Genomic DNA, 26,651 nt, shown 5'->3' on the forward strand with positions numbered 1-26,651 from the left:
AATTATTTTTTTCTTTTCCTTTCCAGGCAGATGATAACTGGGGACTTAAAGTAGAAAGTAGAGTTGGTCTTAAATGTGTGAACTCTTGAGATCTGTCAGTTGAGGCCCCTCTTAGTTTTTTATTATATTCAGTTGTAGTTCAAATAGAAATGCCTGGCCCTCCACAAATTACTAACTGTAGTTGTTCCGCATGTTATGTTACAGTTAAAATTCTGCACAGTTACTAAATGAATTAGGATATTAGAGATCGATTTAAAATGTTTTATCAGTAATTGTGCACAGTATTTGCTTACTCAGAATGTTTTTTCCCCCCTGTATTTTATCTTTTCTTTTTTCCTGGCAGTTTGCATATCCAGTCTGTTGGACAAATCAGTTAACTACTCTGCTTCAGTTCGTCATCTGTAAAATATAGGGATTGGACTAGAAGGACCACTAAGGTCTTTTCCATCTCTTTATGTGAAATAATTCATTAAGAATACAACTTGAATTGCCAAAAAATTACTATTAAGAGTCCATGTTGTGTAGGTCAGAAGAATGGTTGTTACACAGAACACATTTTAAAAATTAGGGGATTTTAGGAATCCCTTTACATATTCCATTCCCCCATATAACTACAAATATGGGAATTTAGACATCCATTTAATATATAGAAATAAGCAATTAAAAGAAATACCTTGGAAATAAGTAATAATTGTAGTATAGATATGATAATACCTACAAAATGGTTTGGTGGAAAGAGCAATGAAGTGCAAATCATATGATATGGGTTCTAGTTATGCCTCTGTCACTAACAAGCATGTGACCTTGGATAAAAATTACTTAAATTCTCTGGGCCTTGAGTTACCTACCTTGGAAATTGAGGGGGAAGGGAGGAGGTTAATTATTAAGGTTCTTTCCAGCTCAAATTCTGTACATTTATCAAAATGTATGTGTTGATCAATTTTGTTTAAATAGTTTTGATTTCAACACAAGTCTTTGTCTTGAAACCCTCATTTGGTGTTCTAAGTTATCTTATTTAGGCTCTTTCAAGCTTCTGGGGAATATAGAAACATATACATTTTAATTTTATGGGTAGCAGTTTTTGACACTGGAAAAATACCTTCCAAAATAAACAGCAAGATTTTATTCCCAACTTCTCTGAGGTCCCCTCTCCCCTATCCCATCCTATCCCTCAAAAAAAAAATCCTTAAGAATATAAAATCCAATAGGAAAACTTGTTGCATGACCACAAAAGCTTTATAATCTGATTGCATGCATCAACTAACCAAGTGACTACTTTATTCTGAAATGTTTGTGATTTTATATCTAAGATTAATCATACATACTGACAGCCTTCCAATTATCCCATTTTCTGTGTTGCCCTTTTCTAACTCTGATAACCTTCAAACCTTTTTGACTGGCCTGCTTTCCCCTTCTCCTTTCTGTAGTGTTGTCTCAGCTTGGCTCTGCCGAGAACAGACCTGAGCAAAGCCTTCCTCAGCAGAGATTCCAGCTCTCCTCTGCCTTTCAACAGCAGCAGCAACAGATACAAGTAATCCAGCAACTTCACTCTGATTACATTTTTTTAAAAAATACAATTCTAAACTCCCAAAGTACTCCCTAATACTTTGGTTTAGTTCTCTCTTAATTCTTTTATGCACTATAATATTCAGTAAATAAAGTTATTAGTAAATTTAGCATCTAGAGTTTCAACATACTGGTCATTCAGCTTGAATATTTAACATTTTAAACAATTAAGTTATCTTTTTCTAATTCATTATTCAAGGAGTCCTGGCAGCACATTACCAATTCTTCCCAGTTGCCATTATTATTCAAAAATTAGATGATGCTTAAGTGCCAACTATTTTTGACATTATAGTGCAGAAAATTTATAGCAGTGTTCATACTACTAAATGTTATAACTTGGGGTGTCTCATTACTTTAGTTTAAATAACCAATATAGCAAGGAAAAGGAACTTGAAACTTGAGATTGTAAATATTTATATTGTTACAAACTCTCACTATAAAACCATGTTGGTAACTGAAGTTGCTGAGTTACTACAGTAAAAACTGACAGGGCAAAATAATAAAACAATTTAAAAGTTGATCCATGATCTTTAAAAGGCCCTCAGCAGGCTTCCGTGCCACTGGTGCTGCTTGACTGTGCATTGTCTCAATGTGGTACAGTCCCCTTTGTTATTATGGTGCTTTCTCACTTTGAAGTTTTGTTGTTTCCCATCATTCTCTCTCCAAAAAAAAAAAAAAAAAAAAAAAAAAAAAGAACCTGTAAATGGTCAGAGTTTGTTTTGCTTTTTTGCTCATCTGGCAGCAGTTGCGATTCTTACAGCATCAAATGGCTATGGCAGCAGCAGCAGCAGCACAAACAGCTCAGCTCCATCGGCATCAACATACAGGCAGCCAGTCAAAAAGTAAAGTGAAGAGAGGCACGCCAACCACTCCAAAATTCTGAGTCACGAAATTATTTAGGGTTTTTTTTTGTTTGTTTGTTTGTTTCTCTTTTTTAAAAAAGAGCATTTGAAAGCAAAGGGTTCTTCTGGGTTTTTATTTCACTTGCTTTTGTTTTCTTGGATTTTTTTTAAGTGTCAGTATTTTACATGGCTAGAGTGGGGGCAGAAGTACCAAGCTACTATGGGAACCCAACCCTGAAATTTTAAAAATTAGTTCATCTAATAAACTAGGGTTGGTTTTCTTAAGTCACAGCCTTTTAAACAGTTGCTTTACTGTGCATTTTTTTTCCATTAAGGAATACTGTATATAGTATAAGGAGGTGGCCTAAGAAATTCTAGGGGAAAAAAGGACTTTGTAAATGTAGTATTGATATTTGTTTATTTAGTATAAAAGATTTGTGAGCACTGTAACAAATACAATTTTTACAAATCCATTTTGAAAAATATGTGCTGGCTGTTTATTTTGGTTTCACACTCTCAATTACTTCATCCATCAGTTTGTTTATTTCTTTGTGTCTTGTAACTGCTCGACTCATACAGTCCTGAAGTTTAGCTCCAGTTAGTCCACTTCCACCTGAAAAGAAATTTCATATACTACACTGGTTATTTTATACTTTTTCCTACTGATGCTGACTGAAAACAAAATACAACCACCCAGAAAACATAACATAGGAAAAGAAGAATATTTTATTTACCCAAAGATAAGACTAGGATGCTATCGCCAGAAAAAAGTTACATGCATTAATGCTAAAAGTAATATTGTTCTAGAAAGACTCTAAAGTAGGGGGGAAAAAATCATTCTAAATCCTGATGAACAAAACTTTATTTTTCTTAAGGATAGTGCCATGCATGATTAAGCTAATCTTTTTCCAACACAGCCTATACAAAAGGCTAACACACCTGATTTTATAAAGCTATTTTTTTTTAAGTTAAAGTAAAATAACATGCCTGGTTTGTGTAGACAACACAGCTTGCCTTCCTCATCCATCACGACTGTTAAGGTTCCTGTTGCCAGATGTTCCTCCTCTCCAGTAGGGTCAACTATGAGTAAAGTGCTAGAAAAGATAAGACATACTAATTGTTTGTAACTCATTTTAACACACAAAATAAAAGGGAACAGGTTCAGCTAATTTAAACTTAAAATTCCAGAATTACAAGAACAAAAGCAGACAAAAATGGCAATCTGATCATCCTCTGGAAGTTGTGTGGTAAAAATCAGGATTGGGTTAAATCCCCATTCAGGAATGTTTTATTAGCTATGTGATGCTAGGTGAGACTTAAGCTTTCTGAGCCTATTGTTTCACCTGTAAAATGGGTATAATACTTATGCTACCACCTATTTGAAAATTTGAAGACAAAATGAAATAGTATATGGAATGATTGAAGTGTCATTTCCTGTTAAGCCAGTAATAGTCAAGAGTAACTTGGAAAGTAATCTAATCAGTAAACAAGGATTAAAAATTACTGACAAAATACAATAATACTGTAGCATTTTTTTCCCAAAAGAAAATTTTCTGTGTAAACCAAGAAGAAAAGGGGGGATATATTTTAAAAATTCTACCATCTTATTAACTTACTCATCAAATATAGCAAATGATGTGGCGATCGGATGTGTTCTAATATTCAAGTGACTTTTCTTTTTAAAATTAACTTCAGCTAAGCCAGTTTCTTCATTTATAGTAACTGCTGGCAATTGGACTGCAAAAAGACAAATAATTATTATAATTTCTAAAAGATACCTTGAGTTGTAGGGTACTCTCATTGGCAACCCCCAAATGAATTTTTCCTTCCGCCCACCTCAAGTTTTACCAAACAACTCTTAACACCTAAAATATAACTGAATTTTTCTGAAAATTAAAATGTTTGATTATGGATCTTTCCTCCATTACATCACTGCTGTCACATTAAATATGATATGAAGGCAGAGATAGTATTAATGTAAATCCTACAAAAGGTATGCAAAATTAGGCATAATTCATGTCCACAGTACTTTCTACACAAAATCTAAGTACATTAAGACCGATATTGATAGTTTAGTAGATTTAGCTAAATCTTTATAGACAGCTGTCTAATTTCATTTAGCTTACTCTTTTATACTAGCAGGGTGGACCAGCTCTGGTGTTACCAGATCACCAGAGTTCACAGCAGCAGAGAATTCAATGTTATTGGGAGCCTTGTACTCCTAAAGCCAAATTGCTGTAATGTAGTAGGAAGTATGGAAAAGCAAAGGTACTGAAAAAGGAAGAATACCAAGTTACCCTAGCCATCAACCACTTTGCATACCTAAGTTAAGACAAACTTCCCCCAAATCAAATAAAATATGGGGGTGACTGTGCCCCTGATCTACAAGGATGGATTCAGAAGTTAGAAGACTTGGATTTGTATTCCAACTCAGATAGTTTATAGCTATTAAAATATCGCTTCCTTTATGTAAAATTGGGAATAACAATCTCTTCAAAGATGTACAAATGTGAAATGTTATACAAAACTGGGTAATGCCTTTACTTAAAGGTTTACAACTTTAAGTAAGTTCACTAAATACCTTTTTTTTTCCTAACAGGCAATACATAAAGACAAGTAAAACCAAAACACAGGGACAGTTTATAAGTAAGACTAGTATTCTGTTAGCCTTTATAGTGGAATTACTATTAGTCAGGATTCAATTTCAGTTATAAAAAAAGAACCCAAATAATTTATAAGATATGTTTCTGCTAATATCATTGCTAAATGTGACTTCAAATTATACTATTTGTTTGCAGTAGCTGAAGATGTCTTATCAGCAACACATGCTTGATTATTCAATTACCAGTCAATTTACTTACCAGTTGGAATCCTATTACTAAGGTAAGTCTATAAACTTTGTTACTAAATTCAACTTACCATTTTTTAAAGCTGCTAATAAAGCAAATGTGCAGGCATCCAAGATGTTCCCGTCATAGTCAAGACAAATGAGGTCACAATATAGAACCCATGCAAGCTAAAAATAGAAGAAGAAAAGTTTCCACAGAAAGAGCTTTTTGCTGGATATAGCCTATAGTAAAACTAATTTGTCTTAGCAGTAATCTCAAATCAAGTCTAGAAGCTGCTTACCATCCAAGTCATAAACTACATAACTCTTTGTCTCAGAGGAAGATGACTTAGCTTCAAAAATTCTCTTGCAAAATGAACCCAGTTTTAGAATCTAAATCTTTTCCTAGAGAAATCTATTACTGTTCATCTTCATCAGCATAATGCACAGTACCTTAAAGGTTAAATAGTTTTTTGAAAGCTAATTTGGGAACTTAACTACCATTTGGTGGCATTATTCCTGTGAGAAAATACATGACAACTGACTTGCAAACCTCAAAACACTTTAACTCTAAGCCGTGGGCCAGATGTGGCAGCTGAGGACGATTATCCCCCTCACCCAGGGCTATGAACTTTCTTTATTTAAAGGCCCACAAAACAAAGTTTTTGTTTTTACTATAGTCCGGCCCTCCAACAGTCTGAGGGACAGTAAATTGGCCCCCTATTTAAAAAGTTTGAGGACCCCCCTGCCTTAGCTATCCTATAAGCCCATCCCTGCCCTCACTGTAATCAGTTACCAAGTCTACCTCCATAACATTTCTTGCCTCTCAAATTCTTTTCTCACTTATGAACACCTGGTCATCACCTTTTACTCAGATTTGCACAACATACTTTTAATTAATCTATTTTCTTTATTTAATCCACTCTCCACAGCACTTTGTGAATAAAGTTAAAAGCACAAGTCTTATCACTTTAATTCAAGAAGCCTCTATGGCTTACTATAGCCTCCAGAATAAAGTAGAAACGCAGCTTTTCATTTGAATTCCTTCAAAGCCTACTTGCTGAATCAAATTTACAAAGGGTAACAAAATTCTAACACAGGAAGCCAGGTAAAGTGCCACTGACAAAAATAGGAAGTGCAAATATATATAATAGAGAAGAGTATGCTCTGTGTTAAACACAGACTTAAGAGCTGATAAGACATGTCAGGGGAAATGTCTTCAGTTGGATATAGGGATGCAGGGATGCAAATTTGGGAATCATGCATATGAATGACATGTAACTGAAATCTGAGGAATGAATTTGTGATTTCCAGAGGAGATTTGAGTGTAATGAGCCAGAGATAGAACACTGGAGAACATTCCAATAAGGCACACGTTTTTGAGATGTCAAGTAAAGGACAAAGAGCTAGTGGAAAAAACAGGAGCAATAAAAGATAATGTCAAGTGTGTTTTCTTTGAAGTTAAGGAAGGAGAAAACATCCATTAGTAAGGTGATTGGTATCAATAACAAATTACAAACAAAAACAATTTGGAGTTATGAATCTTGAGATTGAAGTGATTCTATTTTTAATATAAAAGGAATCTGAAATAGCTTTACATAACTACTTTAAAAAATGCTACAGGAATCATTATCCAGTACTTCATAATTCAATACAGAATCATTTTATTACTTCAAGAATGTATAATTTCAGTGTTATAAGTATGCCCTCCCCCAATGCAAAAGTTTGTTTCTTTTTGTCTTCTTAACATTAGTTATCCTGGGCAGCTAGGTGGTACAGTAGATAGAGCACCAATCCTAAAGTCAGGAGGATCTGAGTTCAAATCTGGCCTCAGACACTAACACTTCCTAGCTGCATGACCCTAAACAAGTTACTTAACCCCTTCCCCAACTCCCCCCCCCCCAAAAAAAAAAAAGATTAGTTATCCCTTCCACATGGCAATTTTCCCCATTTGCAGTTTCAGTATATCAAGGGTCAGCCTAAAAAAAAAAAATCAACTGGGAATTTTGAGAGGAGTTTCCAAAAGCTACAGACAATAGATGAAAGCCAGGAGACAACACAGACTAGAGTCTAGGATGAAATATTTAAGCCCAAATTTTGCATTAAGTTATAGTAAACATCCCATAAAAGGGAAAAAAAAATTCTGGTATGAACAAAGGGCCAAAAAAATTTACATGGATTTTCCAGATTATGGGGAGGTAATCAATGTGGAAGGGATAACCATGTATTATGTAGAGAATTTTTGTGACCAAAACAATGTTCATCATTGTTTGATAGCCAATTGTCTGCTCATGAATATTTTGACTTATGCATCTGGGACCTCAGAGCATACATTCTGCTGATACAGCTAAGAATTCAGGGTTAAAAAAACATAGAAGGAAGACTAGTAGAAGAGGGGAGTTATGCTTCAAGTTAAAAAAAAAAATAGTACCCATAGCAATTTAAAAGCAAGAGATTTAAATAAGCAGTATGTTTTTCAAGTTTTTCAATAGTGTTTATTTTCTAAAATGGATATCTTTATTGTATTCCACCCATAAAATGCTAGAAGGATAACACAGGTTGGGGTGACTTTACATTTCACACCCACTCCATTCCAAACAAAATAAAATAAAAAATTTACAGTACTTAAAAAAAAAAAAAAAAATCACTTATGCTTCTTTATTTTTTTCTTACCTTTCCATGAGAAATACACAAATCTTCCTTCTGTATTATCTGTGAACTGGATCAAAGAGAGAAGGTAGAGTAAATTACAAGTAAAAATTAACTTGAAAGTCACTGATGCTCAAATTATTGGAATGTCTTACTTTTCAATCACATCTGCAATGAACTGACTAGCCACTTGGGCCTCTTCCCCAGGAGGTCCAGAACGAAATCTTGATGAACACAGAGGTGGAAGATCCACATTTGGAACTGTTTAAAAAAAGGGGAGTGGGGAACCACTCTACAACTATGAACTCAAGAAAAATCACATACCAAAATTCTTAAATGCTGCTTTCAATACATTTTCCAAATGGCAAACTCAATTTTTAACATTTTAAAAATAGAAAGTCATCAATCATTTCTAAGTACAACAATAAATACCCTGTGATCCAGGATATTCCTGCTCAGATATAGGTTCAACTAATTAACTTCTAATATCCATTACAAATCTGAAACTCTCAAGAGTCTGTCTTTGACAGAATGGATTGGGAATTAGCAAACAATTTGAAAAAGTGCAAGGGGCAAAGGGATGAATAAATGCATTCTCATTGTGTTAATCAAGTTCACAGATATTTTATTAAAATGTTAGAAGCCATACTAAAGCAAGAGCAAAGGTCAGAACTTGTCATATCAGCTCCCTAGTGATCACAGGAAGACTGATCTAAATTCCAAGACACTTTCTAGGAGAGTAATTTAGTTAAACATTTCTAATTATATTCCCTATTAGTCTACATAAAAAGTGTTTTCTCTAACATTTAAAGTACTCTTCCAAAATATTTTTATTCTCTTGCAAATGCATTAATTTTCACAAAAGTAACCTAAGTTCTTTTAGCTTCTTTTCCAAAGCAAGCGTCTCCAACAGAAGGATTTCCTTTAACCTAAAAATTCATAATGGGTTTTTTTTTTTAGCCTTTTTTGCATGTGTTGATTCCTAACATGGAAGAGCAGAGAAATTATATATTAGCATAAAGAAATGTTTCTGGTAATAGAGAAAAACAAAATATCGGCCCATAAAACTACAAAAACAGCTAATAATTCCACTATTAACTCACTTTCATAACCATGATGATCATATAATCTCTGCTTCAGTTCTGTTTTTAATAAGGGTAATTCCTTCCCCAAAAAATCCTAACTCACTGGGTTTTTAGGATATAAAAGAAAAAATTTTTGCTAAGCTATGAAATTGAACATAATCAAGATAATTGCTAACACTGCTAGCTGTATAATCATAGGCATGTCATGAGACTTAGTTTCTCATCAATAAAATAGGTATAATAAAATTAGTACCTACCTTATATTATTGAAGATCAAATGAAGTTATATGTAAAGTGATTTGTGTAACAATATAGGTTTTTAACATTTATTAAATTCAAAGTATTGTTATATAATTTTGTAACTATAATAAAAATTTCATTGTTGACAGATATAAAAGATATATTTAAATATCTGAACAAAAACCATCTTAGCCCAGAATTACACTAGGAAATATAAAATTGCTAAGGATTTACATTTAAAATGTAACTTGTCACATTAGCAAACTATTTTAAGTTAAAACCTAAGAAACCTTTAGAAAATAAGTGCTGCAAAATTTATACAAGATACATATGTGCACACTACACATAATCAGAGTTGGATGGATGAATGAATGAACTCAAGAACAGAGGGTAATGGATCAATGCAATATCAACTTGGAGAGCTCTAACAGAATGCAACAAAATTATGTCCTTAGACCTGTGCTACTCAACATTCATATCTATGTCTCAAATAAAGGAATAATTGGCAATTTTATCAGATTTTCAGATGATGCAAATGCTTGGATAGCTAACATGGTGGACAACATACAGAATCTGAAAAAAGATTTAACAGGCCAAAATTATGGGCTGGCTACATTTAGTAAGGTGAAATCTAATAGGAAAGAAATGTAAAGCCTGATATTACACAAGTTTAAAAAATAAACTTCATAAATACAATATGATAAAAGTGCTTATAGACAATTTACATTAAATAGACCAGGGGGTTTTAATGGTCCATAAGCTCCATATAAATCACCAGTGAGACAAGGCATCCAATTCAATCTAATAAGCATAAGAAAGGTATAGTTAGATATTGGAGAGTAAAGACAAAATGAAAAGAGCAATCCCTGCCCTTAAAGACCTTACCACTTGTTGGGGATGTTGTAGAAGGGATTCTTGGTCAGTAAAGGGCTCAATCACAAAGATGATCTTTGTGATCCTTTCCAATTCAGTGATTCTGAACAGGGCTATAATAAATCAATAAGCCTCTGTTAAAGAGGCTACTTATCAAATGTGCATGTTAGCTTCCTTATCATTTCTATCTGTCCATTCCATGGTCCTGCCTTACAGCAACATATTTATGATCATTCAGGAAATAAAGGCTTTGGATGGGGCTCAAAATGCTTCTATTTACATGTTAAATTCCATTCTACAGATAATAACTCCATTTACAAAACATGTTCTTGTGTATGAAATGTAATTACATACCCAACTAGAGTAAGATAGAAGAGAATGAATGTGAAACACTTGGCATGCAAATATAAGACATTATTGCTGCCTGAGGACCTCAAACAAATGTGAATAATAAAAGAATTGCAGAGTAGTTATAGCTGCTAAGACTTCAAATAAAGCTGAGGTGAAATTTTTACAAAAAGTAGAGATTTGCCATAGTTTATTTAATAAAGACAGAGTTCTAGCCTTAAGTCACCAAGATCCATGTTCAAATTCAGCCTCGGACATACACTAGCTGTGTGACCCTAGGCAAGTCACTCAACCCTGTTTGTCTCAGCTCTCCATCTGTAAAATGAGCTGGAGAAGGGAATGGCCATGAAATGGGGTCACAGAGTCAGATACAAATGGAAACAAGTAACAAGAAGGAAATATCTCCAGCAAATCTCAGTAACTGTAACTTGTTCAAGTCCTATTGGAAACAATCTTCACAACAATCTTTTGATGCAATTAGATATACAATGTTACTTACCCTCACCATACTTAAACATGTAATAACAAAAATAACCTCAATTTAGTGGTTAGTCAAAGATCCATTACTGAATAAGCTTAAATTTGTAAGTGGAGAAGTCAACTTTAATCTGCTGATTACAATGTGAGATTTAATAGTTCTCAAAAATATGTGATCTGGAGAACTATCCCCTTCTTTCAGGGGGTCCATGAGATCAAAAATATTTTCATAATACATTTTTATTTATAATATAAACATTAATTGATAAAAAAAACCATGTAAAAGTTCTTGGGGGAGGGGATGGCTAACGCTCCGTTTTTAAGAAAGTAAAGAGATCCTGAGACCAAATAGAATGGTGACTAAGTGACTGCTTCAAAGCATGAAAGTAAAGCAAACTCTTGATCTATGCCTGAAAACTGAAAATCTACTTCATAAAAGCTAATTTACAAATATATCGTGGGAATAATTGGTGTTTTTAAAGGATCCTTTATTATCCATCTGCTTTCTAAATGGAATTTAATTTCTTTGTAATGTATTTGAATGGACATGGTATAGTTACTGATATAAATCATAATCCTTCTAATTCTTACTAGATAAGTCTTAATGAGTCATAGCCAAAAACAAATCTACCATCTTGTGGCCAAACTAATGATGACTCTCTCCACACTTAGCTAGGCTACTCTCTGGAAATTTAACATGGACTTTCTCTACACCCATACCTGATGTCTTCTTCTGCCTCATAGGACCTGCCCAAAACTTGTATCCTGCTAGCACAGCCTTCAAGAATTCAGGGTCTAGACCCTGGCTAAAATAACACATTGGGGGGGGAACGTTAGGATGTGACAAAAAGTTATCTATCAAATCTGTTGTGTTGTATTAAATTCATTCTACTACTTTTTATCTCATGTCTTTTTCCACTGGATAACACAAAACATTTTCTGGAAATATCCTTGTTTAATATTTGAAGAGATATGCATATCATTTTTAAATATAGTAAAACATTTTTCTTTATTCCATTATGTATTTTAACCTGCAAATACTCTAAAACAAAGTGAATATACCTAATTAGTATTTTTAAAAACACATTTAACTTACCAATATAACCTTTATTGAGTGAATCTACTGGAGGTGCTGCAAACTCCTATAAAGAAAACAAACAAACAAAAAAATTCCCTTTTTTACTAAAAGAAAATTATAAAAGAAAAATTGATATTGCAGTTCAATAAACACGCTACCACATAAACTACTTTCTTTTGAACACCTTAGGTTTTCAATTATGTTCCAAACAAAGTAAATGCCTGAAAATAAAACTTTTAACTACAAATTCATATTACCAATAGGCTTACCCTCAGAATCTTAATTACTCAAATTTTTAAAATGTGAAAAATTAAAAATGAATTCCAATTTTGATACATCCAAAGAATAGTTATGTCATAATTAGCATGTCATTACTGAACTTTGTTTCTTTGGTTTTTGTTATAATCAATTCAATTAATCCCTAAATTGTTCATTGGAAATAAAAACAAGAACTTTATAAAAATGCTACTGAATTTTCCAATCAACTGCAGTGTTACAGATATTTATTACCATCTAATAAGAGAAATGAGAAGCATCATGGAGAGCTTCCCTGATAGTAAGGAAAAACCTGGGTTTAAGTCCAGCATCTGCCACATCCTGGCTACGTTCTTCTGGCCAAGTTACTTAACCTCTCAGTGTCCCAGGTAAATCTCCAAGACTCCATCTGTACTAGTAGAGAGAGTTTCCTCACCAGGAGCTCCCTACACTGATGAAATCAAAGGTCTGGTAAAAAAAAAAAAATGACCAATGAAACTAATTTGGTAACTCTTTTAGATGATTAAATGAAAAAGAGACCTACCGCTTTAACTCCACAAATTACTGTTGTATTTCCCAACTTCACTAAAGCAGAACCATCTGCAGTGGTAATTGAACCTGATATTTAACAGATTAAAAAACTTATTAGAAAAAAAATTTCAAAAGTCATCTTACCAGTAATTATTACCAGGTTTAACATTTTTGTCCACTTGGTTTAAAAAAAAAAAAAATAACCCATTATGGTTTCATATGTATTTGATGTAATTGGAAGTTCTGGTTAAATCATTGAATTTTTCTTTTAGTTTGCCTCATTAGTCAATGGACAGAAAATAATCTAATACTATCTAAAGTCTAGTTCAATTCAACAAACATTCATACTGTGCCAGGTGCTGGAATATAAAGACAAAACCCAAACAATTCCTGTCCTTAAGGAACCTATGTTCTTTGAAGGAGATAGAACTAGTATACTGATAAGTACAATATGAGGCAAATTTGAGTAGAAGTGGGAGTATCAGAGAGGATGGCATTAGAAGGCAGCATCTGAGAAAAGCTAAGAGAAGGAGGGAATGCATTCCAAACATGAGAATCAACATGTAAAAAACCACAGCTGGAATGCAGAGACTGAAGAACATGCCAGTTTGGCTGGAATATGAAGTTGTATGAAGGTAAATAATATGAAATAAGACTGGGGTGGTAAGTAGGAACCATAGAGGGAAGGGCTTTAAGTGCCAGGCTGAAGAGTTTGCTTTTATACCAGAGGCAACAGAGAGCCACTTGTTTTTGAACAAAGTACCACCAAGATATATGACTTGTACTTAAAAACAGGTCACTGTCACTTACAAACAAATGATTATCCTAGAGTTAATTTCATTACAAAACATTTTGAATCCTTTGCTTTACTGGATTTGATTGCTGTACATTCTAGAAACAAAATGGGGCTTAGCAATATTCCACACATATAAGAGAACTATGTTTCCAATACCACTTTTACTCCATTCTAGCCTTTCACAAATAATTGACTCATATACTTATGCCTGAGCAAACAATTTATGATGGGTAAATGGGAACAAAATGTTTGTTTAAAAAAAAAAGTTTATAAAAAAATTTATCACCAATATATCCAACAAGCACTACATATAAAATTAGTTTTGTATTAGAGCATTTACTTTTTTTTTCTTTTTTTTTTTTAGGACACAGAGTACTCTTACCTATATTGATAGTAGTGGTCCTGAACTCCCCGAGCTCTCTTCCATCTGGACGGCAGTTCTCTTTCTAAACAAACAAACATGATTCACATATATTTACCTTAAAAGTCCTACAAATATAACAATTCATTCACTCTCTATATCATGTTGTGAGTTGTAGAAAGATTTGGCTGAAATCTGATTTGAACTAAAGCATATAACTAGTCTGGGTTTAATTCCTGGCTCTACCATCAACTCTATGGGCCCATGACGAGTTACTTAACCTCCCTAGGTCTCAGTTTCCACATCTGAAAAATAAGGGAATTGAATTAAAAAAAGGTCTCCAATTCTAAATGTACACAGTCGCCTTTACTTACCAAAAATCTCCTATAATACTCCAATGGTTCCACCGTTCTGAAATAAATTATTAAAAATAAATTTTATTTTGAAAGATTCACAAGCACCCTACAGCAAACATACTTCAAGTTATCTAATTAAGCTTATTCATTCCGTTATTAACAAGAGGTGGCTGTTAATCTGTGGATCATTAAACAATCGATTTATATTAAATCTCCTTAACGTCACAAAATCCTGCTAGTTTTTAAAGAATCCCCTGTGCAGCTTCAGTCTACTGTCCCTCTTCTGCAGGAGTCCTAGCTTTGCGTCTTTAACATTAACTGATTTGGCCAATTGCTATGTTTAGGGCTGGGCTTTTTTAGCTGTGGTAAGAGAAGCAGTCACATCTTTGTTCATGTTACATGCACGGCATATCTTAGATCAGATGATCGTTACTTACTAGTAGCTGCAGCAACAAGTGCGGAGCTCCCGGGAAGGAAGCGCGGTAAAGACCCGAATGAACAGGGAAGGGTCAGGCGCTCCCCTGGCTCCTACACTGCGCGCCCCGACCCAGGGCGCTTGCGGAGCCTGGCTCGGCTCTTTTTAGCCAGAGGCGCAGAGAGCCAGAATCACCTGCACAGCAGATAGCCCCGAAGGCCGATACCCTCCCCTAAACACCCCGCTCCGGGAAGAAGAAGCGGAGCCTTAGGCAGGCAGAGACTCAGGGAATCCCGGGGCACAGAAGTCCGGGGACGGTCCGCGCGGGCAGGCCGCGGGACTCGGTTCTGCCTCTGCCGCCGCTGCTCCAAGAGCCCCAGGTGCTGGCCTCTTCCTATAGCCCCTGCCGCCCCTCCAGATGGAGTCCCCCGGGGAGACTCACTTGAATCCAGCCGCCATGTTCCACGTTTCCCACGTGCTTTACGGCGCCCGCCAGCCGCGCTCCTAATCGGCATCCGCTCCGCCTCCGCACTTTCGACACGAAGTCCTGCAGCTTAGCCTGCCGTGGGACAGACGCGGCTGGGAAAAGCGGCAAGGACCAGCTGCTAGCCTGGGGGGTCTGGCACTGAATGAAATGACATCTCTCTGGTTTTCTTTGGTTTTGAACTTTAGCGAATCTCCGTTTGGGGAAGGAAAGTACATGGATTCGGGAGATCAGGCTAAAGCAGCCTCTTCCCGATGCTGGCCTCTTCTGAGTTTGGGGGGAACAAGTCGGGCTGTGGCTCACCCGACCCCCAGCACGGAAGCTGGAAGCAGCTTTTAAACGGGTGATCTGCTGAAAGTTTGCGGACTGGAAATGAGGGAGGACTTGAGTGACGCCCAGTATGGTGCGTTTGATCAGGCACGGTATGCGTCTGCCTCCCTGTTCTTCTATTGGAGAAAAATGGGAGCTTTTCTTCGCCCAGGCCTGCGGGCGTCGCGCGCGGGCACGGGAGAGGGTTTAGTTTTTGCAGCCACCAAACTGCGCATTCTCCTAAGTGACTGCGAACACTAGCACGTTTTTGGTTTAGTTGCTTTTGCAAACAATCTATTATACACCAAATAAAAGCGCCCCTTAATTTATTCAACTTCTTTGGAGATCAAAATATTCATCTCTCGGAGAGGTCGTTCCTGGGAACGAGAGAGGGATAGCCAGGGATCCAGCATTGGATTCCTGGAGACTGGGCTGACGGGAAAATGAAACAATCCATACCATTAAGCAGAACTGACCGACCAAAGAACAAAAAGAATACGCTTAGGGCTGGAAACGCTTGCGAGGGGCGGAGCAAGAGACTCGAAATGCCCATGCGCGACGGGAGTCAGCCTGTCAAAGCGAGGCTCGCTCGGACGCGTTGCCGGCAGGCGGCGCTGTAAGAGCCGGCCTGCACCGGCTGGGGCGAGGCGTCCCTCCCGACGCGGGAGGCGGGGCGCGGCCGCAGCCGTAGCGGCCGAGTGGTCGGCGTTTCCGCATAGGTGTAGGTGCGGGATAGGGCCAAAGCGAGCGGAGCCTTCAGTCCTGGGGGATGGAGGATGGGGCCCTTCCTGGAGCAGCTGGCGGTGCTCGTCGTGGCGTTGGTGGCCGCGGCGCTGATCCTGGTGAGGAGGGAGAGGGATCTGGGACCCCGACCTGGCGGGCCCGCCGTCCCCGGGAACCATTTCCTTCCTGGGCTCCAGGGCCTGGCCGCCTCGCCTCGGGTCACTCGCTGACCGAGACCCTTCTTCAGCCTTTCGGCCGGGCCGGTATCCCCGTCCTTTAGTCCTCTTCCCGTGCCGGAGAGTTAGAGCTGAAAGGAACCTTGGAGGCCATCGAGCCCAACCCCCTTATTTTACAGATGGGGAAATTGAGGCTTAAAGAGGAAAGTAGACTCAAAGCATAATTTACTGTCAGAGCCAGGATTTGAATCCAGGTTCTCTGCCTCCACATTGGTGCTCTTTGCCCTCCACCATTCTGCCTAACTTCCTTCTTGGGATGTAGACCGCCCTGTCCGTGTTTGGGACTCCATCTGCCCAGACTTAGGCGTTTCACCTTCAGGGAGGTGACATATATCCTTCCTCTGCTGGGCAGCCCTTCCTGCCGTTCTCTCCAGTCTTCTCATCCATTCTGGGGACTGGGGACTGTGACCCGGGGAGATTTCCTCCTCGTTTCTTTGGCCACGTGTTCTAGTCTTTTCTCCATTTTGCCCAGCGAGATAGAAAGGGGTGGCAGAGCAGTGCCATAAGTTATCCCTTAGTAATAACTGAAGGAGAGATGGATAAGTAAATGCGTGAATGAGCAATTGAAAAAGTTCTTATATGCTAAGAGAGATGAATGAATGAATGGACAATGATAATACCAATTGGAAGCAAGAAGAAGTAGGGGTGCACTTAGATTATCTTATATGTTTGGAATTAATATGTCCCTTTACAGAGATCCTGATCTCATTGTTACAGACTGTTTATTTAAGAAGTTAAATCTTGTTCTCTCTACTCTGACACATACTTCCAATTAGCAAGAATTTTAAAAGGAAATTTTAGTTAATGCCTGTGTAAATAAATGATGCAGAACTGAATCTTTATAAACAATAATATTCTAGCCAGTTTATGTTTAATAAATGCTGACAGTTTGGACTTCTCAAATCTGTATTTCCAGTGCTATTCTGGAAGATTTCCTCACTAGATGAAGCAATGCATGTATTCTTGTCTTACTATCTTGAGACTTGTATCTGGGTAAATGGTGAATTCCCAGCAGGTCATTTTATCTAATTGGGCAATACTGATTTCTTCAAATAGTTTAACCATGTCTATTTTGGAGGTAGAAAGAATCTAGCATTTGCCCCACTCCTGAAATTGAAACTGTCAAACACTGAAGAATTAGATTCATCAAGCATTTATTAACCATCTTGTATATTATGCATGCTGCTTCTTGAGAAAACAAAAAAGGGGAAAAATCAGCTTTTTAATAATCAGAGATATAATATAACTGAAGCATAATAACTAAGGTTATTGCCTCACATACTAACCTGCACAGAACCACTACTTTCTACAGACTTCAGAAGGAGAGCTAAGAAAACAATAAAAGAGCAGAGATTAGTTATGGAAGAGGAGGGATCTGATTTTCCTGTCTCTTCCTGTTAGGGATCCTCCTTTTGGTGGTAGAGGAAAGCAGGTAAGCTCAGGAGAAGGCAAGGGGGGAGGGAGATATGACACACCTGCAACTGTGTGCACCCTGCATTGGACATAGACTAGATGGCTCAGAAACATGTTAAGCTTGACATGTCTAAAACTGAACTCAATACCTTTCTTCATAGACATTTCTCTCTTTCAATCTTCCTCATTTAGCTTAAAGTTACCTTTCTTTTGGTATTTCAGGTTCATAGTTTCTTGACATCATCTTTGCTGCCTCATTTGCCTTGATCCCACATATCCAATCAGTTGCCAAATCTTACCTTTTCTGCCTTTACAACATTTCCCCCCCCCCTTTTTTTTTTTTTGAGGTAATTTTTCTTTCTTTCTTCCTTTTTTTTTTTTTTTTTTTAATTAAAACTTGTTATTTACAAAATATATGCATGGGTAATTTTTCAACATTGACCCTTGCAAAACCTTGTGTTCCAAATTTTCTCCTCCTCCCTCCCCAGGTGACAGATAATGTAATCTGCCATTTAACATGTTAAAGTATGTTAAATATGGGGTGACATGTTAAATATATTAAAATATATGTTAAACCCATTATATGTATACATATTTATAGTTATCTTGCTGCACACAAAAAAATCAAATCAAGAAGAAAAAAACTGAGAAAGAAAACAATGTAAACAAACAACAGGAAGAGTGAAAATGCTATGTTGTGGTTCCCACAGTCCTCTGTCTGAGTGTAGATGGCTCTCTTCATCATGATATCACTGAAACTCCCCTCAATCATCTCATTGTTGGAAAGAATCACGTCCATCAGAATTGATCATTGCATAATATTGTTGTTGTCATATACAATGATTTCTTGGTTCTTCTCATTTTACTTAGCATCAGTTCATATAAGTCTCCAGGCCTCTCTAAAATCATCCTGCTGATCGTTTCTTATAGAAGAATAATATTCCATAATATTCATATACCATAACTTATTCAGCCATTCTCCAACTGATGGGCATCCACTCAGTTTCCAGTTTCTTGACAATACAAAAAAGGCTGCCACAAACATTTTTGTACATGTAGGGCCATTTCCCTCTTTTAAAATCTCTTTGGGATATAAGTCCGATAGAAACCCTCTGGATCAGAGGGTATAAACAGTTTGATAGCTCTTTGGATATAGTTCCAAATTGCTCTCCAGAATGACTGGATCCATTCACAATTCCACCAATAATGTATTAGGTGTCCCAGTTTTCCCACATCCCCTTCAACATTCATCATTATCTTTTCCTGTCATCTTAGCCAATCTAAGAAGTGTTTTACAACATTTCTCACATCTGACCCCTTCATTCACCTAGCTACCACATTAATATTTTACCCAGATATCATCTCATATTGCCTCTTTGTTGTGATCTGAAAAGTCCTCCATTTTCTGACAGTGTCTTCCAAATCTGGCTTCTACTTATATGTCACAATCCCTGGCATTTAAGGCCAAGAGGAAGAATTGGTATATTTCTTGCTACTTAGCATGTTCTCTGCTATTTTCAGTCAATAACCAGCTCTTTTCCCTTTAAGGCACCTTCTATTATGTCTTATTTTTGTGGCTAACATCTCTGCTCCAAGACATTCTGCCTTCTTCCTAATAAGTTCAGTACCTGGCTCATCATCATTTCTGTCGCTTTCCAGTTTTTCTGCTACAGTCTCCATGATCTGTGTCCAATTTATTTCAGCTACACACAAGAGTGTTCATACTTTAGCTAAATTTACTCCAGTTCAAGAATCTATAATTATAGTTCTCTCAAATTGCTTATATGCAACTGGGAACTTATATTGAGTCTGTACAAGAAATTCTATAGATTAAAGTGGATAAACTTTGCAGCTGTACAAATAGTATTTGATATTTAGGTCATACTTTTTGATCAAATGAAATCTAGACAAAACTAATTGATTCAGAAATTATTTCATGCTCTATATCATCAAGGTAGATCCTGGGATTGTGGTCTAAAAGCTCAATCATGAATCAGTGGTTTCTGTTTAGACAGCTGAAGCAATGGCACACACAAGAAAGACTGTCTGGGTTCAGAATTTACTTTTGATCCTTGGTCAAGTCACTTAATGCCCTTAGGTTTCAGGGACTTAGACTAAATGGTCTAAGTGCCACTAGATAGAAGTAAAGGTGTGAATTCCTGAGTATGAAGAGATATTGTGTGCAAAGACATGGAGATAGAATTTGGAATATTATGTGTGAGGAATGGCAAGTAGTTCAGTTTTGCTACTTAGTAAAGCAGAAATTATTTAAAACAATATAGTCTATGATGACCAGTTCTGATGGACCTGGACATCCTCAGCAATGAAATCAACCAAATCATTTCCAATGGAGCAGTAATGAACTGAACCAGCTACGCCCAGAGAAAGAACTCTGGGAGATGACTAAAAACCATTACATTGAATTCCCAATCCCTATATTTATGCCCACCTGCATTTTTGATTTCCTTCACAAGCTAATTGTACAATATTTCAGAGTCTGATTCTTTTTGTACAGCAAAATAATGGTTTGGTCGTGTATACTTATTGTGTATCTAATTTATATTTCAATATATTTAACATCTACTGGTCATCCTGCCATCTGGGGGAGGGGATGGGGGGGTAAGAGGTGAAAAATTGGAACAAGAGGTTTGGCAATTGTTAATGCTGTAAAGTTACCCATGCATATAACCTGTAAATAAAAGGCTATTAAATAAATTAAAAAAAAAAAAAACCAATATAGTCTGAAGTCAGTCGAATGGCATTAAATGCCACACTAAGATGTTTACATTTTAAACTAAAGTAATAAGGAGCTATTGAGTCTTTAGTAGGGAAGTGATATGGTCAGGTCTGGGAGAGATTGGATGCAGGAATTCCAATTAGAAAGCTATTGCAGAAGTCCAGATGAGAAGTAATAAAGGCATGAGCTAAGGTGATAGATGGAAGTAGAAAGCAGAGAATAGATGCCAAAGATTTCTTCGACATAGAAATGACAAAATTTGAAAGTAACTGCATATGAACGGGAAGGGAGGGTGAGAAGTCAGAGATGGCCCTGTATTATAACAAGAAGGTGGTACTTTTGACAGAACTAGTAAAGTTCAAAAGAGAGATGAGTTGGGGTGGGAGGAATGACTAGTAGGAAAGGGGAGAAAAATTATGAATTTTAATTTAGACATGCTGAATTTGAGAAGCCTTTAGTCATCTAGTTTGAATTATCCAGTAGGCTGTTTATTATAGAATTAGAGCCTAGGAGAGAGACTCAAGATGAAAAGATAGATCTGAAAGTCACCTCCACAGAATGATTAATTGAAACCATGGAGGTGATTATGTTGTCTAGTGAGAAGAAAATAGGCCCGAGGACAAGACATTTGAGTATAGCAGAAATAGAAAGAGGGAAATGGATGACAGTACTGCAAAGGAGACTTTTTAGAGTAGTCAGATGGGGAACAGATGGTAAATAGGAGAACATCTCATAGGTCCAGACAGGAGGGCATTTTCAGCTATCCAGGTAGCATAGAAGTCAAGAAGAATGAAGACTTAGAAAAAGCTACTGAATTTGAGAAATAAAGGAGAGAAATTTAAAACGACTCAGGGTTTCAAGCATAGATGTTTGGAAAGTATGATAGTGCCAATAGCAACATGTGGAAATTTGAGAAAAGAGACAGCTATCCAGGGGGATTCAGTAAATTCAATTTGGTAAATCTATTGAACAACTACTCTGTGCACTCTGTTGAATTCTTGGCATGCAAAAAGAAATGTGACCCACTAGCTGTGTGATCCTGGGCAAATCACTTAACCTCAATTGCCTCAGTTAAAAAAAAAAAAAGAAATGTGATCCAGACTTACTTTCAGGGAACTGAGGGTCTGATGAGTGGATAAAAGGATAAACAAATAAAAATCATATGAGAGAAAGAGTGGAGAGGTACAAAGGTGATGTCCAAGTAAAGAGTTTGTGAGAAATTTGAGGAAAGAGATAGTACTTTCACCTGGATTCTTGAACAGGCCAGGAATCTGAGGAATTAGATATTAAAAGAAGGGGAAGTATTTCAGCAGGTGGATATGGTCAGAGTTAGGACTATTCCAGGTATGGGGAGAGGGTAAAAGTGTCATGAGGAAGAATACGAAGTAATTCTATTTATCTGAAGCATAGATTACATGAAGAGAAGTTTTATGAGATGTGATTGGACAAGTAGGTTGGAGTCAAATTATGAATAGACTTGAATTCCAGAGTTAGAATTCTGAGAGCTGCACAAGCCTTATATTGTTTATTTTTTTAAACATAGGAGTCTTATGACGATTATAGCATAGTATTAGAAAGATCACTTAGTGGTATGGAAGATGGATTAGAAAGAGGTTTGATTGAGGATGAAAAGACTGTTAGAAAGCAATTATAGTAGTTTAGTCAAGGGGAGATTACCTGAGTTCACTTGGATGGCCACAGTGGACTTGAAGAAGGGCCAAAGATATGAAATAATATGGAAGTAAAAATGATAGGATTTACCAACTAATTGTAGGTGTGCATAAGAAGTAGAGAAAGGTCTAAGATGACACCCTGGGGAAATGATACTTCAAGGACTGCAGTTGTTGTTAATTGAATCTAGCCATTAATAAGGAGTAGAAGCAAAACAGCAAGGAGGGAAGCAAAAGGTAACAGATATTTAGAGGTAGAGGAGAAGAGCAGTAGTATCAGTGTCCACAGGGAAAGGGATACCTTCAAGAATAATTCTTTTGTATGGTAGCAGCAGAAATGTGTGTTCAACCTTCTTAGGTACCACATTGGGCTCTCTTGCAATGAATAGAGAGCTCTTCGTCTGCACTAGGATCTAGGTACAATTATACAACTCCTAACTTTGTGATGTTGAACAAGTCATTTAATTTCTGCCTGCCTCAACTTTCTCATCTGTAAAATGGGGATAATGGTACATCTTCTTACCATCTAGGGTTGTTGTGAACATCAAATAAAACCTTTGTAAAACCTTTTGGAAATGTTAAGATACTACAGCAACAATAAGATTATATCATGATCAACTGTGATGGACTTGACTCTTTTCAATAATGAGGTGATTCAAGCAAGTCCCAGTAGAATTGTAGCAGAGAGAGCCATCTATATCCAGAAAGAAGACTGTGGGGATTGCATATAGATTACAACATAGTATTTTCACCTTTTTTTTTTTTCCTTTTTCCCTTTTTAATCTGATCTGTTGATCTGCAGCATGATAAATGTGGAAATATGTTATTAAGAATTGCACATGTTTAACCTATATTGTATTACATACTGTCTAGGGATGAGGATGAAGGGAAGGGAGGGAGAAAAATTTGGAACACAGGATTTTTCAAAGGTGAATGTTGAAAACTATCTTTGTATATATTTTGAAAATAAGTTATTATTTTAAAAATGTTACTCTCCAGATATTAGTGGTTATTACTGTTGTTATTTTTGTTAAAGAATCCCAGAGTGAAAGCCAGGCTTTATTTCAATTTTATATATCCCAATAGGATACTCAGAATTGTATAGCCATATTCTATAAAAATATATTGTGCTGTATATATGTTGTACTACATATATGTATGTATATATATATGTAATATATATATTGTACTTTATAACCTAAGAGAGGAAAACCAGAATGTATGTAACTGCATGTTTTATTCTATTTTTAGCTTTCTTTTGTTGCATTTCTGTCTGCTACCAAAATTCCAGACATTTACTGGCGCAAGGAAGAGAATTTTTTTTTAAATGCAGCTGGCAAGAAGGAAGCTTTACCTACTATACATGATGCACCAACTAAGCAGTTATCCATTATTGTGCCTTCTTATAATGAAGAAAAACGATGTAAGTACAATTTGGTTTTGGTAGTGTGAAGGAACTTGGAGTGGAAAGAACTTTTATATCCTAGCATTAGATTTTGCTCTTTTCCACAATGTCAGTAACTATTAGGCAACTACAATATGGTTATTAAATAATATTAAAGTTTTACAGAGCATTTATTTCTTTGAAATTATTTTTAACAAGCTTACATAAGATATTATTTGCTTCAATTTTCTTATTTTCATAATTGAATGAATATTAGGCAAAGATTTGATTTGCTATTTTCTCTCTAGCGCTATGCTAAAACACAGTGGACACGTGTAATGGGCTGAAACTGAGTTGATGCACTGAGGTCAGAGCATTTAAGGCTAATTACCAATTGGACTTTAGCATATGCTTGGAGAAAGAATGGTCCTGCCCACTACTCTGTGCAGGTTCTGATCTGTTGGCATATAGAGAGATTGAGGTAGGATAGGATGGAGTGAGAAAGCCAGAGGCACTCCTTGGCAGATTCATGTTGCGATTCCTCTCACTTTGTATTGCCATTCCATTCACGTCCACAAAGAATAAAGATCAAGGACTTTTACTGATCCTGACTCCAGCTGATTTTAAAGTATCCAGGGTGCTAATGCGGTCTTCACAGATACGGGAGTATGACTTGCGCACCTGAATCTGGTATTTTAGTTAGGTACATAAGATGTGAAACATCTGAATAATATTGGCATGAAGACTGAGGCTGTGATTTCATTGGTACAAGGAACTTCTAAGAGAGGAAATTCCCTCTACCAGTTCAGGTTAACACTGTATCTGCAACTTTTCTTCTTAATTGTTCTTTGATTCTTGATATGTTAGATTGTTTAGATTGTTTACTCAGAAGAGCATAGTTAGCCAAAGGTGAGACTTAAACCCAATTCTTCCCATATTTGACATCTCTTACGTCACCATAACAAATTTCTTTTAAATAATAAAGTAAACTAAATTCAGCAAAATCCTATTAAGGTCTCATTTGTAAGATAATTGTGCTAGACTAACATATAGCATGTAATATATTTTAAAAATATGTATTTCCCAGTGAGAAAACTAGTTTGGCTTCATCCCAGCTTCTTAACTGTGGTCTTAATGTGGGGGTTGTTAATATATGATTTCTTATCAGTAAGTGTTAGATTTGTATACCTATTTTTTATGCCCATATACTGATGTCACCTAAACATTTCTCATGTGAAAAGAGGTTGCAAGTGGAAAAAATTTAAGAAGTCCTGGACTAGATCACAAATTGGTACTGGAGTTCATTGGGAGATAGGTTAGGGCCAGATAGTGGCAAACTTTGAATGTTAAGATCAGGAATTGAGACCATCACAGTCGTTAAAGGATTTTAAGCAAGTTGACTTCATGAAATTGACATTTTAGGAAAGTAAAACTGATAATAGTGTAGGACAGATAGAAGGAAATTGAGGCCAAAGCACGAATACTAGTCAAGAGGCCATTAAGATTTTATAATTGTAAAATCATTAGTGTCTGAACTAAGTGATGATGGTTGAAGTAGTTTTGAAGGGAATGATATAATAACTAACATAAAAGGAAGAACAAGGAATAGGAAAAGATCATTTGATCTAGAAGTATATATTGAATACTCCCAGTGTGCTTAGTACTGGACCTTCAGGATTAAAAGCATAAATCACCAAAAACAAAAACAAAAAACTGGAGTACTTTTGATCAAAATAGGGAAGGTATTTTTCTAAGAATGATGTATCATAGTTCCTGTAAAAAAAATTCCCTACAATATCTCCAAAGGAAGAGAACCAAACCAAGCAATCAGTAGTACCTGGCATAGGCCCTAAACTCTGTAAACTTACTTGAGAAAAGGTCCTACCTCGACAAATATATCCCTTCAGACAGAACACTCTTAAAGACAGAGTAAATATCAGGCAACTTTAATGAACAAAACACATTTGATGAATAAATAGGAAAGATAGTTTGCATAGTAACTGTTGTTTCATCCATGTAAAATGGATTCGGATCCTTGCTCTGACATTAACTGGCTTTATGTTCTTAGAAAGGTCATTTCCCATTTCAAGGTCTCAGCTTCCTCATCTTTAAAAATTAATGCTGTTAAATAACGGTTTGGTCATGTATACTTATTGTGTATCTAATTTATATTTTAATATATTTAACATCTACTGGTCATCCTGCCATCTGGGGGAGGGGGGGGGGAAAGAGGGGAAAAATTGAAACAAGAGGTTTGGTAATTGTCAATGCTGTATATTTACCCATACATATAACCTGTAAATAAAAGGCTATTAAATTTAAAAAAGAAAAGAAAAGAAACTTAAACAAGTTTAAAATAAAAAATAATAATAATAAATAAATTAATGCTGTTAAACAACTGCGCCCTAGATCAGACAGCAGCTAGGTAGAGTGTGCGCAGTTCTCAGCAACACATTTTAGGAAACACATGATTCAGCTAGAGCTAATGCACAGCAAAAATAATGATTGTGAGGGAATACTCCAGTCTGTTCTTTACACAGCCATAAAATTTGATCTCCCCAAAGCACTGTCAGTCAGCCATTAAACATATAATAAGCACCTACTGTGTGAATGGCACAATACTGAATGCTGGAAATACAAAGAAAGATCAGTGACAGTCCCTGCTCACAATCTCATGGGGGGAAACAACATACAAATAACTATGTACAATCAAGATATAATTATAGGATAAAATGGAAATAATCAGCAAAAGGAATTTACTAAAATTAAGGAGGTTTGAGCAAGGAATTTTAGATGGGACTTGAAGGATTCCAGAGAATCCAGGAATGATATAAGGAGAGCATTCCAGGCATTACGTGTAGCCAGTAAAAATGCCAAGAGGCAGTAGAAGATATGTCTTGTTAAAGGCCATGTTACAGAGTACATGGGGGGTGTGAGGGTTAAGAAGACTGGAGAGGTGAGGTGGGGATAAGCTATAAAGAGTTTTGAGGGTCAAA

The 26,651-nt window shown here is 36.4% G+C and overlaps 3 protein-coding genes across 16 annotated transcripts in view; 2 read left to right on the top strand and 1 right to left on the bottom strand.

The window, feature by feature from the left end:
* Positions 1-14,010, top strand: part of SUPT20H (SPT20 homolog, SAGA complex component) — a 55,016-nt gene extending 41,006 nt beyond the window's left edge. For 7 of the 14 annotated variants that reach the window (XM_031961978.1, XM_031961988.1, XM_031961982.1 and 4 more), the window contains 2 exons: positions 1,428-1,531; positions 2,309-2,888. In XM_031961978.1, coding sequence (XP_031817838.1) covers positions 1,428-1,531; positions 2,309-2,449 — 245 coding nt within the window. In that variant the 3' untranslated portion in view covers positions 2,450-2,888. Of the gene's footprint in view, positions 1-26; positions 1,532-2,308; positions 2,889-5,206; positions 5,292-11,579; positions 11,850-13,931 lie in introns of those variants that run through there. The other 7 variants (XM_031961989.1, XM_031961987.1, XR_004233288.1 and 4 more) reach the window with 6 other exon arrangements.
* EXOSC8 (exosome component 8) lies at positions 2,810-15,783 on the bottom strand. Its single transcript, XM_003764527.4, has 11 exons — positions 15,142-15,783; positions 14,303-14,339; positions 13,950-14,013; positions 12,785-12,858; positions 12,004-12,049; positions 8,040-8,145; positions 7,909-7,954; positions 5,328-5,424; positions 4,025-4,145; positions 3,396-3,502; positions 2,810-3,021 (listed from the first exon to the last, which is right to left on the bottom strand). Exons 1-11 carry the CDS (start codon positions 15,156-15,158, stop codon positions 2,906-2,908), a joined length of 831 nt encoding a protein of 276 aa, XP_003764575.1. The 5' UTR covers positions 15,159-15,783; the 3' UTR covers positions 2,810-2,905.
* A 332-nt stretch (positions 15,784-16,115) lies between these two features.
* ALG5 (ALG5 dolichyl-phosphate beta-glucosyltransferase) overlaps positions 16,116-26,651 on the top strand; it is a 68,069-nt gene continuing 57,533 nt past the window's right edge. Inside the window, exons 1-2 of the mRNA XM_003764524.3 lie at positions 16,116-16,334; positions 23,523-23,694. Of these exons, the coding sequence (XP_003764572.1) occupies positions 16,269-16,334; positions 23,523-23,694 (238 nt within the window). The 5' untranslated portion in view covers positions 16,116-16,268. The remainder of the gene's footprint in view (positions 16,335-23,522; positions 23,695-26,651) is intronic.

The sequence above is a fragment of the Sarcophilus harrisii genome, chromosome 3 (assembly GCF_902635505.1).
Source record: "Sarcophilus harrisii chromosome 3, mSarHar1.11, whole genome shotgun sequence".
Classification (NCBI taxonomy): Eukaryota; Metazoa; Chordata; class Mammalia; order Dasyuromorphia; family Dasyuridae; genus Sarcophilus; species Sarcophilus harrisii.